This window comes from Pristiophorus japonicus, chromosome 8 (assembly GCF_044704955.1).
Source record: "Pristiophorus japonicus isolate sPriJap1 chromosome 8, sPriJap1.hap1, whole genome shotgun sequence".
In the NCBI taxonomy this organism is placed as follows: domain Eukaryota; kingdom Metazoa; phylum Chordata; class Chondrichthyes; family Pristiophoridae; genus Pristiophorus; species Pristiophorus japonicus.
Genome location: NC_091984.1, coordinates 30,130,797 through 30,147,419, shown reverse-complemented (window position 1 = coordinate 30,147,419; position 16,623 = coordinate 30,130,797). Strand labels below are relative to the sequence as shown.

The window sequence follows — 16,623 nt, the reverse complement described above, 5'->3', positions numbered from 1 at the left end:
ACCTCTCACACAGCATCACTACACACCCCCCCCCCCCGTGTCGTGCGTGCGGTCCCCTCGCGCGCTCCACTCGTGCTGCTCGACTAACGCTCACCACCCACCCCCCTCTCTCTCTCCTCCCCCCCCCTCTCTCCTCACCCCTCCCCCCCCCTCTCTCTCTCCTCCCCCCCCCTCTCTCTCCCTCCCCCCCCCCTCTCTCTCTCCTCACCCCCCACTCCTCTCCTCCACCCCCCCTCTCTCTCTCCTCACCCCCCTCTCTCTCCACCCCCCCCTCTCTCTCTCCTCACCCCCCTCTCTCTCTCCTCACCCCCCCTCTCTCTCTCCTCCCCCCCCTCTCTCTCCCTCCTCACCCCCCCTCTCTCTCTCTCCCACCCCCCCCTCTCTCTCTCCTCACCCCCCCTCTCTCTCTCCTCACCCCCCCTCTCTCTCTCCTCACCCCCCCTCTCTCTCTCCTCACCCCCCCTCTCTCTCCCTCACCCCCCCTCTCTCTCTCCTCACCCCCCCCTCTCTCTCTCCTCACCCCCCCTCTCTCTCTCCTCACCCCCCCCTCTCTCCTCACCCCCCTCTCTCTCTCCTCACCCCCCCTCTCTCTCTCCTCACCCCCCCCTCTCTCTCTCCTCACCCCCCTCTCTCTCTCCTCACCCCCTCTCTCTCTCCTCACCCCCCTCTCTCTCTCCTCCCCCCCTCTCTCTCTCCTCACCCCCCCTCTCTCCTCCTCACCCCCCTCTCTCTCTCCTCACCCCCCCTCTCTCTCTCCTCACCCCCCCTCTCTCTCTCCTCACCCCTCTCTCTCTCTCTCCTCACCCCCCCTCTCTCTCTCCTCACCCCCCCTCTCTCTCTCCTCACCCCCCCTCTCTCTCTCCTCACCCCCCTCTCTCTCTCCTCACCCCCCCTCTCTCTCTCCTCCCCCCTCTCTCTCCTCCCCCCTCTCTCTCTCCTCACCCCCCTCTCTCTCTCCTCACCCCCTCTCTCTCTCTCTCCTCACCCCCTCTCTCTCTCTCCCCTCTCTCTCTCTCCTCACCCCCCTCTCTCTCTCCTCACCCCCTCTCTCTCCTCTCTCCTCACCCCCTCTCTCTCTCTCTCCTCACCCCCTCTCTCTCTCTCCTCACCCCCTCTCTCTCTCTCCTCACCCCCTCTCTCTCTCTCCTCACCCCCTCTCTCTCTCTCCTCACCCCCTCTCTCTCTCTCCTCACCCCCTCTCTCTCTCTCCTCCTCCCCTCTCTCTCTCTCTCTCTCCTCACCCCCCTCTCTCTCTCTCCTCACCCCCTCTCTCTCTCTCCTCACCCCCTCTCTCTCTCTCCTCACCCCCCTCTCTCTCCTCACCCCCTCTCTCTCTCTCTCTCACCCCCTCTCTCTCTCTCCTCACCCCCTCTCTCTCTCTCCTCACCCCCTCTCTCTCTCTCCTCACCCCTCTCTCTCTCTCCTCACTCCCCTCTCTCTCTCTCCTCACCCCCTCTCTCTCTCTCCTCACCCCTCTCTCTCCCCCCTCTCTCTCTCCTCACCCCCTCTCTCTCTCTCCTCACCCCCTCTCTCTCTCTCCTCACCCCCTCTCTCTCTCTCCTCACCCCCCTCTCTCTCTCTCCTCACCCCCTCTCTCTCTCTCCTCACCCCCTCTCTCTCTCTCCTCACCCCCTCTCTCTCTCTCCTCACCCCTCTCTCTCTCTCCTCACCCCCTCTCTCTCTCTCCTCACCCCCCTCTCTCTCTCCTCACCCCCCTCTCTCTCTCTCCTCACCCCCTCTCTCTCTCTCCTCACCCCCTCTCTCTCTCTCCTCACCCCCTCTCTCTCTCTCTCTCTCCTCACCCCCTCTCTCCTCTCTCTCCTCACCCCCTCTCTCTCTCTTCCCCCTCTCTTCTCCCCTCTCTCTTCTTCCCTCTCTCTCTCTCTCTCCTCACCCCCTCTCTCTCTCTCTCTCTCTCTCTCTCTCTCCCCCTTTATCTCAATCCCCTACCCAGTGGTATTTCTGAATTTATGTTCCATAGCTGGACCTACATACAACACTAGAATGGCAGCGAGTTAATGATCCACAATGGCTGCACTAAATCTCAAACACCTATAAAACATGCAAATAAACCTTTTTGTGTTTCTGTGCAGGTGATGTGTAACGGACCAGGAACATGTGTGCCCCTCTGTATATCTGCTCTGATGCTTGGAATATTCGGAGTGAAGAAAGTGTTGATTATCTACATCGAGAGCATCTGCCGAGTGGAAACTTTGTCCCTTTCTGGGAAGCTACTGTACAATTTTTCAGACTACTTTTTTGTTCAGTGGTCAGTGTTACAGAAGAAATATCCCAAAGCAATCTACCTTGGTCGCCTCGTTTGAACTACCCACACAGACTGAGACAGTGATTGTATAGATAACATTTGTGCGCAGATGTCAGGAAGCTGCAGCGATGCAAAATAAATATACATTCCAGACATTGTATAATGGACCTCATCACTGTAAGGGGGAAAATGCATACTAAAAGGAAAAATTCAGTTCATTTATGGTGTTGTGTCAGATCTAAGAGATTTAAATTTGTAGTCTCGGGACTGTTGTTCGGCCAGAGAACAAAGTACGAAGCACGTACATCCAGAGTGTGAGGGAGGCAACTCTCCGATAAATGATCTTATAAGTTTGGTAGAACTGTTGGCTGCTTCAAGTACTTCATACTCCTCGGTCTGCTTCCCCCTCCTCTCCCCCACTGCTAATGATTTCAAAACAAATATTTGTGACTCTCCATCACTCCCTATCTAATGAGATTTTCTTCTCCATTTTTTTGCCAGCAAGCCTAATTTTTAATAATAGGAAAAGGCTGTTAAACCCAACAAGCCCATCCGTTTTAATGGACCAACCCTATCTTGCCTTTTCACTATAGACCTCTGTCCCTGAATCACACCAGCTTGCCAAGCAACAGAATGCGCATACCTCAATTGGAGCAGGTTGCAAACTTCGAATCATAGAATCTTGCAGCACAGAAGGATGCCATTCAGCCCATCGTCTTCAGATGCAAGTTGCTATTCTTCAACTCTTTCTTGCACAGTTCAGCTTTTTATTGTAAATTCAGTGTATGAATACATTTCAGACTGCAAAAATGAATCTGAAGAAAATATAGTATTGCTTGCATAGTAAAATGGATCTCCATTTTAATTTGTTATCGTGAATACACCTCAAAGATTACTGTGGCAGTGCACGTGACTCCCAACCACACATCATTTGAACTCCCTTTGTTTTGTAGGGCATGTTTACCTTTACTGAGCCGTCAGATGCCCATGTTATGACCAGAGTTTCTCACTTAATTATGTTTTCTTTCTACCTATGATTTTCAAAACACCAAAGGTAGATGCAGAAGCAATAAAAATGTTGGCATACTTGTGTACATACATACATACATACATGTATTTTATCTGAAATTTACTATGATATTTAGAACTACTTACTCTGTCGTTATTCATCATTGCTGGTTTTCTTTTTGGCCCGAGGGGCCTGTTATCCTCTCCATTATGGCAGATGATTGCGGTTTCAGTGTTAAAGAAAGAAAGACTTATGTATAAGAACATAAGAAATAGGAGCAGGAGAAGGCCATACGGCCCCTTGAGCCTGCTCCACCATTTAATAAGATCATGGCTGATCCGATCATGGACGCAGCTCCACTTCCCTGCCCGCTCTCCATAACCCCTTAATCCTTTATCGGTTAAAACACTGTCTATCTCTGTCTTAAATTTATTCAATGTCCCGGCTTCCACAGCTCTCTGAGGCAGCGAATTCCACAGATTTACAACCCTCAGAGAAGAAATTTCTCCTCATCTCAGTTTTAAATGAGTGTCCCCTTATTCTAAGTTTATTCCCCCTAGTTTTAGTCTCCCCTATCAGTGGAAACATGCTCTCTACATCCACCTTGTCAAGCCCCCTCATAATCTTATACGTTTCGATAAGATCACCTCTCATTCTTCTGAATTCCAATGAGTAGAGGCCCAACCTACTCAACCTTTCCTTATAAGTCAACCCCCTCATCTCCGGAATCAACCTAGTGAACCTTCTCTGAACTGCCTCCAATGCAAGTATTTCGTAAATCTGGAAACCAAAACTGCACACAGTATTCCAGGTGTGACCTCACCAATACCCTGTATAGCTGTAGCAAGACTTCCCTGCTTTTATATTCCATCCCCTTTGCAATAAAGGCCAAGATTCCAGTGGCCTTCCTGATCACTTACATTCATGTAGTGCTTTCATGACCTCGGGAGGTCCCAAAGCACTTTACAGCCAATGACGTACTTTTGAAGTGTAGTCACTCTTGTAATGTAGGAAACGCCATGCAGAAAGTAAATACTCAGTCCTGGATGATGGAACATTTAACTTTCTCTGACTTGGACTGCACCTCTGAAATCCAGTTAATTATACCCATCACATGTTGGGAAAACATCCATAGTGGTGAGCAACTTCAAGAAGAAAAACAATCTTCTTTCAAAAGAAACCAAAAGAAAAGCAAAGACGAGCATTGAGATTATTTTAGGTTCTGTATATGTGCTGGTTTCGAAATCTGTCTTAAACTTGGCAGCAAGACAAAATACCACAAAATCAAAGTGTACAGAATGCAACAATAATTCGAATGCAACAATAATTCATATGCAGCAGCCAGTTTCCTTTCTTTCATAGTTATTGTAATCGTATCATAAATGAATTCGTGGACAGATTCCTACCCTGACCTCAATGTGTCATGTTTATTTTCTGTCAAATGTAAATTCTATTTATCTGCATTCTGAACTGACATTGCCACAGACTAGAATTTAAAGGGTGGGCCTTTTCAGCTGGAACTTCACAAAAGCAGGTTTGTCTTGCGGACTCTGATTTATGCCTGGTGCAGCTGCAGTCTGAAAATCACTTCAGGATTTAAATGGCAATGTATTTGTATTTATGCTACTGTACTCCTTAATGATGGACTTAGTTAGATCTCATTAAGTTGTTAAATGGTCTACTGACTGACAACACAATTAGGGGGGGAAAAAGGCCCCTATCGAAGGGGTAGTGTTCCTCATAGTGATTGAATGAAAAATAATTAATGGCTCTGCAACAATATTCGGCATCCACAGCAAATTGAGCAGAACAATTGTAGACAATTCAACTGTGCTGCTGAGTTCAAGACAATTCAGGGGTTTGCCGAAGGGCCTGTGACAATGAGAAACTCTCAACTATCATAAAGGGAAGACTTGCATTTATATAGCGCCTTTCGCGACCACCGGACGTTCCAAAATGCTTTACAGTCAATGAAGTACTTTTGGAGTGTAGTCACTTGTAATGTGGGAAATGCGGCAGCCAATTTGCACACCCCAAATTCTCACAAACAGCAATGTGATAATGACCAGATAATCTGTTTAGTTATGTTGATTGATTGAGGGATTAATATTGGCCAGGGGATAACTTCCCCTGCTCTTCTTCCAAAGAGTGTCATGGTATCTTTTGCACCACCTGAGAGAGCAGGTGATCTCCTTGGAGTAAGATTTGAACCCACAACCTTCTGACTGAGAGGCGAGTGTGCTACTGACTGAGAGGCGAGTGTGCTACCCACTGAGCCACAGCTGCCCTTAGCAACAGTGGTCAAAATGGGGAAAGGTTTGCAGAATGTATTTAGAACTGTTTACTAACTCAGTATATTACAAATCCAATGAGGAAGGATGCAGTTTTAGACCTGGTTTTGGGTAATGAACTGGATAAGTAAGTGACTCGAAGATAGGAGAATGACTCAGTGTTCATAGCACAATAATGTTGAGTCAGAACTCAAAACAAAACCTGTCAGAAACAAAGGTCTTGGGCTGGAAAACAGCAAATTCTGGTAGGATGAAATGGGCCATAAACCAAATTAACAATGCAATATTTTGCACATAAACCAGCGTGTGCAGTAGTGAAATGAGATGGATGAAGAAAAAAAGCAAGAATTTGCATTTATATAAAACCTTTCAAATCCTCAGGCCAAACCAAAGCATTGCACATCTAAGAATTTACTTTAGAAATGTAGTCACTGTTTTGTAGGCAAAGATGGGGGCCAAAATTGCACACAGCAAGGTCACACAACAGCGACAAAATGAATGAGCAGTTAATATTGGCCAGGGCACTGCGAAAACTCTGCTTTGAAAAAAATTCTTGGGATATTTTATCTCCACCTGAGTAGTTGGATGGATCATTAAGGAACATAGGAACAGGAGAAGACCATTCAGCCTCTCGTGCCTGTTGGTTAACATCTCATCCAAGAGACAATGCAGCATTCCCTCACTGCTGCATTGAATTTCAATCTAGACTATGTGCTCAAATCCTGGAATAATGCTTGAAGCCAGAACATGATTTGTACCACTCAGCCAACTTGATAGGAGGCAGACTAAAAATATTCCGACCAGGAGTGAAGAGCTTTGGCAAAGTTCCATAGACAAATAAAGAGATTAAGGGAAACATAAAGCCTAAGAAGGGGCCACTGGATAAAAGTAAGGCTGTTAACACTGAAGAAATACCCAAACTATACAAATTAAAAACACTCAAGATTAGAAACACTCAAAGTGTGAGAAAGAATGCGGCCAACAGAACTGGTAATGGTTAAGGCTATTGTATGGACATCAAAAAAATATAAAAAATTTGAAATGGGGTGGGTCAAAAAGGAAAATCTTAAAGTTGGAAATAAATGAATAGCAGAGGTACTTAAAAAAAATATTGTGCTTCTGCATGCAGCGAGAAGGATAAAGAAAAGATGACAGTACCAGAGGAGAAGGAGCTGGGAAATAACAAATGGAAGAGTTAATGGAATATGAGGTGGATAATACCGCAAGCATGTTTAGGCAACACTTTGGAATATTGAGGAACTGAGATTTGTCCCAAAGGACTGGAGAGTGACCACAACTCAGAGATTTCTGCGCTCCTCCAATTCTGGCCTCTTGCGCAATCCCGATTTTTATTGGTCCACCACAGGCGGCGTTGCTTTCAGCTGCCTAAGTCCCAAGCTCTGGAATTTCCTCCCTGAACCTCTCTAACTCTCTACCCCTCTTTCCTCCTTTAAGATGCTCCTTAAAAGCTACCTCTGTGACCAAGCTGTTTTCCTCTGCCCACCTAGGGCTCGCTTGCCGCGTCGGAGTTCCGAGTAGTGCGCTTGCTTTGGGAGTCTTGTGTCGGGCATGCAAACAATGTGGCCCGCCCAATGGAGCTGGTTGGGTGTGGTCAGTGCTTCGATGTCAGTGCCTCAAAGCCTCCTTGATAAAGTGCAGCATCCCCATCGACACTTGGGAATCCCTGGCCAAAGACCGCCCTAGGTGGAGGAAGAGCATCCGGGAAGAAGGTGCTGAGCACCCCGAGTCTCGTCATTGAGAGCATGCAGAAAACATGCAGACAGCGGAAGGAGCGTGCAGCAAACCAGACTCCCCACCCACCTTTTCCTTCAACCACTGGCTGCCCCACCTGTGACAGAGACTGTAATTCCCTTATTGAACTGTTCAGTCACCTGAGAACTCACTTTTGGAGTGGAAGCAAGTTTTCCTCGATTTTGAGGGACTGCCTATGATGATGATGGTTACCTGTCCATTGATCCCTTTAAGCTGCCCATGCAGGCCGCTTACCGGCTTTACAATAGGAAAAACCACGCATACGCAGAAATTTGAATGGGCCGCGGAGCCCGTTACATAGAAACATAGAAAATAGGTGCAGGTTAGGTCATTCGACCCTTCAAGCCTGCACCACCATTCAATAAGATCATGGCTGATCATTCCCTCAGTACCCCTTTCCTGCTTTCTCTCCATACCCCTTGATCCCCTTAGCCGTAAGGGCCGTATCTAACACCCTCTTGAATATATCCAATGAACTGGCATCAACAACTCTCTGTGGCAGGGAATTCCACAGGTTAACAAGTCTCTGAGTGAAGAAGTTTCTCCTCATCTCAGTCCTAAATGGCCTACCCCTTATCCTAAGACTGTGTCCCCTGGTTCTGGACTTCCCCAACATCGGGAACGTTCTACCCGCATCTAATCTGTCCCATCCCATCAGAATCTTTTATGTTTCTATGAGATCCCCTCTCATCCTTCTAAACTCCAATGTATAAAGACCCAGTTGATCCAGTCTCTCCTCATATGTCAGTCCAGCCATCCCGAGAATCAGTCTGGTGAACCTTCGCTGCACTCCCTCAATAGCAAGAACGTCCTTCCTCAGATTAGGAGACCAAAACTGAACACAATATTCCAGGTGAGGCCTCACCAAGACCCTGTACAACTGCAGTAAGACCTCCCTGCTCCAATACTCAAATCCCCTAGCTATGAAGGCCAACACACCATTTGCCTTCTTCACCACCTGCTGTACCTGTATGCCAACTTTCAATGACTGGTGAACCATGACACACAGGTCTCGCTGCACCTCCCCTTTTCCTAATCTGCCGCCATTCAGATAATATTCTGTCTTCGCGTTTTTGCCCCCAAAGTAGATAACCTCACATTTATCCACATTATACTGCATCGGCCATGCATTTGCCCACTCACCTAACCTGTCCAAGTCACCCTACAGCTTCTTAGCGTCCCCCTCACAGCTCACACCACCACCCAGTTTAGTGTCATCTGCAAACTTGGAGATATTACACTCAATTCCTTCATCTAAATCATTAATGTATATTGTAAAGAGCTAGAATACCAGCACTGAGCCCTGCGGCACTCCACTAGTCACTGCCATTTTGAAAAGGACCCGCTTATCCTGACTCTCTGCTTCCTGTCTGCCAACCAGTTCTCTATCCACACCAGTATATTACCCCCAATACCATGTGCTTGGATTTTGCACACCAATCTCTTGTGTGGGACCTTGTCAAAAGCCTTTTGCAAGTCCAAATATACCACATCCACTGGTTCTCCCTTGTCCACTTTACTAGTTACATCCTCAAAAAATTCAGAAAATTTGTCAAGCATGATTTCCCCTTCATAAATCCGGTCCGGTCACTGCTTTCCAAATGCGCTGCTATTTCATCTTTAATAATTGATTCCAACATTTTCCCCACTACTGATGTCAGGCTAACCAGTCTATAATTATCCGTTTTCTCTCTCCTTTCTTTCTTAAAAAGTGGTGTTACATTAGCTACCCTCCAGTTCATAGGAACTGATCCAGAGACGATAGTCTGTTGGAAAATGATCACCAATGCATCCACTATTTCTAGGGCCACTTCCTTAAGTACTCTGAGATGCAGACTATCAGGCCCCGGGGGTTTATCAGCCTTCAATCCCATCAATTTCCCCAACACAATTTCCCGCCTAATAAGGATATCCTTCAGTTCCTCCTTCTCACTAGACCCTCGGTCCCCGAGTACTTCCGGGAGGTTATTTGTGTCTTCCTTCTTGAAGACAGAACCAAAGTATTTGTTCAGTTGGTCTGCCATTTCTTTGTTCCCCATTATAAATTCACCTGAATCTGACTGCAATGGACCTACGTTTGTTTTCACTAATCTTTTTCTCTTCACATATCTATAGAAGCTTTTGCAGTTCGTTTTTATGTTCCCAGCAAGCTTCTTCTCGTACTCTATTTTCCCCCTCTTAATTAAACTCTTTGTCCTCCTCTGCTGAATTCTAAATTTCTCCCAGTCCTCAGGTTTGCTGCTTTTTCTGGCCAATTTATATGCCTCTTTCTTGGATTTAACACAATTCTTAATTTCCCTTGTTAGCCACGGTTGAGCCACCTTCCCCGTTTTATTTTTACTCCAGACAGGGATGTATAATTGCTGAAGTTCATCCATGTGATCTTTAAAATGTTTGCCATTGCCTATCTACCGTCAACCCTTTAAGTATCATTTGCCAGTCTATTCTAGCCAATTTACGCCTCATGCCATCGAAGTTACCTTTCTTTAAGTTCAGCACCCTGGTTTCTGAATTAACTGTGTCATTCTCCATCTTAATAAAGAATTCTACCATGTTATGGTCACTCTTCCCCAAGGGGCCTCGCACAAAAAGATTGCTAATTAGGCCTTTCTCATTACACATCATCCAGTCTAGGATGGCCAGCCCCCTAGTTGGTTCCTCGACATATTGGTCCAGAAAACGATCCCTAATACACTCCAGGAAATCCTCCTCCACCGCCTTGCTACCAGTTTGGTTTGCCCAGTCAATATGTAGATTAAAGTCACCCATGATAACTGCTGTACCTTTATTGCAAGCATCCCTAATTTATTGTTTGATGCTGTCCCCAACCTCACTACTACTGTTTGGTGGTCAGTACACAACTCCCACTAGCGTTTTCTGCCCTTTGGTATTCTGTAGCTCCACCCATACCAATTCCACATCATCCAAGCTAATGTCCTTTCTTACTGTTGCATTAATTTCCTCTTACCCAGCAATGCCACCCCGCCTCCTTTTCCTTTCTGTCTATCCTTCCTAAATGTTGAATACCCCTGAATGTTGTGTTCCCAGCCTTGGTCACCCTGGAGCCATGTCTCCGTGATGCCAATTACATCATACCCGTTAACTGCTATCTGCGCACCTTATTCCGAATACTCCTCGCTTTGAGGCACAGAGCCTTCAGACTTGTCTTTCCAACACACTTTGCCCCTTTAGAATTTTACTGTAATGTGGCCCTTTTTGCTTCTTGCCTTAGGTTTCTCTGCCCTCCACTTTTACTTTTCTTCTTTCTATCTTTTGATTCTGCCTCCATTCTACTTCCCTCTGTCTCCCTGCATAGGTTCCCATCCCCCTGCCATATTAGTTTAAACCCTCCCCAACAGCACTAGCAAACATTTCCCCGAGGACATTGGTTCCAGTCCTGCCCAGGTGCAGACCATCCAGTTTGTACTGATCCCACCTCCCCCAGAACCGGTTCCAATGTCCCAGGAATTTGAATTCCTCCCTTCTGCACCACTCCTCAAGCCACGTATTCATCTGAGCTATCCTGCGATTCCTACTCTGACTAGCACATGGCACTGGTAGCAATCCTGAGATTACTACTTTTGAGGTCCTACCTTTTAATTTAGCTCCTAGCTCCCTAAATTCTTGTAGGACCTCATCCCATTTTTTTACCTATATCGTTGGTACCTATATGCACCGCGACAACTGGCTGTTCACCCTCCCTTTTGAGAATGCCCTGCACCCGCTCCGAGACATCCTTGACCCTTGCACCAGGGAGGCAACATACCATCCTGGAGTCTCGGTTGCGACCGCAGAAACATCTATCTATTTCCCTTACAATTGAATCCCCTATCACTATAGCTCTCCCACTCTTTTTCCTGGCCCTCCTGTGCAGCAGAGCCACCCACGGTGCCATGAACTTGGCTGCTGCTGCCCTCCCCTGATGAGTCATCCCCCCCAACAGTACCCAAAGCGGTGTATCTGTTTGCAGGGGAATGGCCGCAGGGGACCTCTGCACTACTCTTCCTTGCACTGCTCTTCCTGTTGGTCACCCATTCCCTATCTGGCTGTGTACTCTTTACCTGCAGTAAGACCAACTCACTAAATGTGCTATTCACGTCATTCTAAGCATTGTGCATGCTCCAGAGTGAATCCACCCACAGCTCCAGTGCTGCAATGCGGTCCGTCAGGAGCTGCAGGCGGATGCACTTCCCGCACATTTAGTCGTCAGGGACACCAGAAGCATCCCTGACTTCACACATAGTACAGGAGGAGTATAACATGTGTCCGAGCTCTCCTGTCATGACCTAACCCTTAGATTAACTTAATTTGGCAACAACAATGCTAAAAGGTTACTTACTGATAAAGAAAAGAAAAAGAAAAAAGAAAAACTACTTACCAATCACTTACCCCCTTGGCTGTGACATCACCTTTCGATTTCTTTCTACTTCTTTTTTGCCTTTTCTCCCCGCTGCAGCTGCACTGGCTGGGCCTTTTATAGGCCTTCTCCTCCGTCTTCCCGAGCCTCTCTGACGCACCAGGCTGCTCCCCGACTGATTGCTGGGCCTCTTATAGGCCTCTCCTCCGTACTCCCGAGCCTCTCCGACGCACCATGCACCAAAGAAAAGTTAACGGGAACATTGTACCTGTCCTATTATCTCTGGTGTCAAATTGTGTTTAATAACACTTCTGTGAAGTGACTTGGGGTATTTGACTATGTTAAAGACGTTTTATAAATGCAAGTTCAATAAAGCAGAAAGCAATAGCCAGGTAACTAGATGTGTAAACCCATGTTGGTCGTAGTAAAACTACAAGAGCTCATGAGAGATGCTAATACAGATTGAACCTCCCTTCTCCGGCACCCTCGGGATCTGATCTGTGCTGAATAAGGGATTTTGCTGGACGTGGGGAGGTCACGTGTTATAAGGGGAGCAACACTATGCAAACCATTTTTACAACCCTTCATTGGTGTCAATCATTGGTCAAAAACAGACTGTGTCTTTATTTCTGTGCCATAGAGACCAAGTACACACATTGTGTACATTAAGCAGAATTTTTACAACTTTCATGAACTCCGATCACCGGGGAACTGAGCAAGGCGTTTGTACAGTGCATTGGATTTTCTAGTCCACTGCAGATGAAAGCAAAGTGTTGGAAAGATTGCTGGTACAGGTCGGCAAAGTTATGATTATTTGCATGTTTTGGATGTTCCTAGGGGATATCGGGACTGGCTGGCTGGGAGTGTGGCAGAGAGATTGTGGGGGCGGGGGGGGTGGCGGTGGATCGCGGGGTCAGGGTAGCGATTGCGAGAGTCGGCAGCGAGGGAGGACTTCAACCTGTTCATGTTGGAGGACCCTGCCGCGTTCTTCACATGCGCCTCCCCCCAGCGACAGGAATGATGCCGAACGAAGGGTGGTGCCGGATGAGGGAGTCCCGGATAAGAGAGGTCCAACCTGTATACACTTATAAAAATATGGGCTAATCAAGGAAAGCCAATATGAATTTGTAAAGTGCAGGTCGTGCCCGATTAATCAAATTCTTCGAGGGACTGCAGGAGGACTTGGACGGATATGTGGTAAATGCAATTCACTGTAGATCATTCATTTCGAGGAAAAGGAACTGAATCGAAAAATAACAAACTACTCTTCTCAATCAAGCGGAAAAACAGATTTAGGGAAGTAGATGCATAAATCTTTAAAAGCTGAAGGAAAAATCGATAAAATAGGCAAATAGGATTCTGGATTTAAAGTAGAGATCTTGAACACAAAAGCAAATAGATAATTAATCTGCATTCATCGTTTCGAGGATGACTTGCTTCCACGCCTAAAAGGGATAAGTTCACAGGTGTTTCAATGAAGGACCTAATCATCATCATAGGCAGTCCCTCGGAATCAAGGAAGACTTGCTTCCACTCCCTAAGTGAGTTCTTTGATGACTGAACAGTCCGATATGAGAGCCACAGACCGGGTTACAGCTGGGACATTTGTCGAGGGAAGGGATCGGTGGGGCTGGTTTGCCGCGCGCTCCTTCCGCTGCCTGCGCTTGGTCTCTTCACACTCTTTGCGTTGAGACTCGAAGAGCTCAACGCCCTCCTGGATGCACTTTCTCCACCTCAGGCGGTCTTCGGCCAGGGTCTCCCAGGTGTCAGTGGTGATGCCGCACTTTACCAGGGAGGCTTTGAGGGTGCCCTTATAATGTTTCCGCTGTCCTCCTTTGGCTCGTTTACCACAAAGGAGCTCCGCATAAAGCATTTGCTTAGGGAGTCTCATATCTGGCATGCGAACTATGTGGCCTGCCCAGCGAAGCTGATCGAGTGTGGTCAGTGCTTCAATACTGGGGCTGTTAGCCTGGTCAAGGACACTGATGTTGGTCCGCCTGTCCTCCCAGGGAATTTGCAGGATCTTGTGGAGACATCGTTGGTGATATATCTCTAGCGACTTGAGGTGCCTTCAATACCTAATATTCCAAGTCCAGAACTACATATAGAAGAGTAGAAGATGCCTGTGTGTGGATTTTTTAACGTGTGGTGGCCGTTGCACACCAGCCAGCACACGGGCTTGACAGAGCTAGGTCTTGTTCCAGTGGCAAGGATTAACCAAGTCGACTGGAGACAAGCTCTGCTGCACGTATTTATCTCTCAAACAACATCACGGGGGGAGAAACAGATGATCACTTTGCCGTTTGTGGGAGGTTACTTGTGCGCAAATTGCATTAGTTAGAATTTAGCCTACTTTGGAGTACTCTCCACAGGTTTGGCACCTCATTATGGAAAGAATGTTGGCATCATGGAAAAGGGGCAATATAGATTTACTAGGAAAATACCAGGAATGAAAGCTGTTATGAGCCGAAACTCGAAAAACTAGTTCTATATTCAGTAGAACAGAGAGGGTCAAGGGTTTTGGAGGGTAAATAGTAAATAGTGCAAGGTTATTTTCACTGGTTAGTAATCAGTGACTGAAAATAAAAATACAAAGGGAAAGCATTAGTTTCATCGCCTGGATGGGTCGGAGAGGAATTTTCACAGATTTTGCACCCCCCCCCCAGCCAATTGGCCTGGGTTTTTAATCTGGTTTTGTCTCTCCCAGGAGATCACATGGCTCTGATTGGGGTGGAGTGTAGAATGTCTTGGTGCAAGGGGTGTCGCAGTTGCGTGGGGCGGACTGGTTGGGCTAGGTGCTCTTTACCTTGCCTCCACTGTTCATTGTTCATTGGTTTATATGTAACTTTCAGGGCTGCTGACCGAGGGATGTGTGGCTCTTTGTCAGCTGACGCGGACACGATGGGCCGAAATGGCCTCCTTCTGTGCTGTAGATTTCTATGTTTCTAAAAAAAAATTCCTTTCATATTCACATGACTGATGAGCGTGAAGAAGGAAAAAGCAGCAGTGCCAGGATATAATTTCCCACAAGTGAGCAATTGTTGCAGTGTTAGTTCTGTTGGAGATGATTATGAAGTTATTATTGACATATCAGGATATATTTTCCGATTGGTGAAGTTTCTGCACAAACACTTAGCGCTCGGTCATGTGTGAGATTCTTCAGAGTGCATCAGTGCCTGCCTAAAAATAGCAGAGAGGAATGAAATATGGGCACATTAAGCAATTGTGTGTGAACTTTGCTGATTGGTAAATGTGCCCTCTTGTGCCCTCTCATGCCTGCAATGCTGTTTTCCACAAAGTAGTATCTGTTTACCTCCCAACCCCATACACAAATTTGCACACTTTGTAATGTCAGCACTGGGTTGGCAATACAGTGTGAAAGTTGCTAAGAGTCTCCAAAATATAGCCATATGTCATATAAATTAATTCTGAGTTTTTGGGCTTTTTAAAGTTAAATGACATGGCATTGATAATGACCCCAAAATGCCACTCTATAGGTAAGGATCATTCAATGCCAATTTCCAAACCTTAGTTTTTATTCTCAAATTTTATTTTTAAAAAAGGAAAGTAATTGTTGGGGGTAAAATTGGACCCCAAACCACCCAGGTAAATTCAGGGAAATCTGTCAAACTGTCTTGAATGTTGCTAAAACTAATGAAAACAAAGAAAGAGGCTTAAAATAAGATTAATACATGTAAATGACCATGCACAATTACTGACACAGTTCACAGACACCTCACTTAACTTCTACATCGCTTTTATTAAATTAGAAACAAAATTGAAGATCCTAGTCTAGAACGTTGGCGAACCCGTTCACGGCGAAGGACTTGTGGTGGAGCGGAACTTTCATCCACCGCTTTGAACTCGTAGGGACTTCATTTGCAAATCGCAGGGATAGAGTAATTAGAATAGCTGGGGCAGGTGGCCTAAGCCGGTAAAGACGCACCAGTGGTGTCTGCCCAACTGTGTTGCCAGAAGGCCCTGATTTTAACTCCAGGTGGATTCCCCACTCAGGCCTGAGTTAAAATTACAGTTGGGTCTCAATGACGTTATCGGGCCACAACATGCATAAATAAAGAAGGACCCTGTTATCTCCGGGCGTGTGTCCTTGCTGCCTGCTCAGGAGAGCAGGTTAAAATTGCAGATATGGTGATCATGGTTGCTTTCGGAATGGTAAGAACCAGGGCCATTTTAACTGCCCACCCATCAGGTTTCTGCAGAGCAAGTAGGGTTAAAATTGCCCCCTTATAGTTTGTAGAGTGTGTCCATACAATGACAAGAATATTCTGAAAGCATTTGTGTTTATGTTGTATTACTATCAACGGTTGTAACAAGTGCATTGAGATCCTTCACTTTTATTTAACATTAGAAAAAATCATTAAATATATTTTTTTTAATGGTGCATTTCTGTACTAACTACTGGCCAATCTGGGCTTTAAACTTGGTGATATCTAAAATCAATCACATCTGTTTAAACCAGCAACAGTATATACATCTGATTTTTCATGGTGAACAGTATTGGACCATGGCATTGATTAGTCATCCTCTTTGATGCCCACTTCCTTTAAGGAAATTTACGTAAGGCACTCTATCACTAAACAGGTAGTTTCAAAATGGGTTTGGACTGTAACCTCACAGCATCTATTTCTGGTGGCAGGTGTTATTCACTCGGCATCAAGATTCATCCTACTAGAAGAATGCAGCAGTGACTGAAGCCCCATGGAAACAAATAGTTATGGTCTTCCTAAAGTACTTTTTCTAAACATAATGTCCTAATCTTGCTTTTCAGGATATTTCAAAGATTGCAGTCTTAGAAGTGTTTACAACTGATTGTGAATAGTTACTTTATGCAGAATTTTAATTTAGCGGGTGGTGAATGTTTGGAATGGACTGCTCAGTGAGGAGATCAAGGTTTGTAATATCAGTC

General features: G+C 46.1%; 1 protein-coding gene across 1 annotated transcript in view; it reads left to right on the top strand.

The window, feature by feature from the left end:
- alg14 (ALG14 UDP-N-acetylglucosaminyltransferase subunit) overlaps positions 1-2,419 on the top strand; it is a 98,882-nt gene extending 96,463 nt beyond the window's left edge. Inside the window, exon 4 of the mRNA XM_070886639.1 lies at positions 2,094-2,419. Coding sequence (XP_070742740.1) covers positions 2,094-2,324 — 231 coding nt within the window. The 3' untranslated portion in view covers positions 2,325-2,419. The remainder of the gene's footprint in view (positions 1-2,093) is intronic.
- The last annotated feature ends 14,204 nt before the right edge of the window (positions 2,420-16,623 follow it).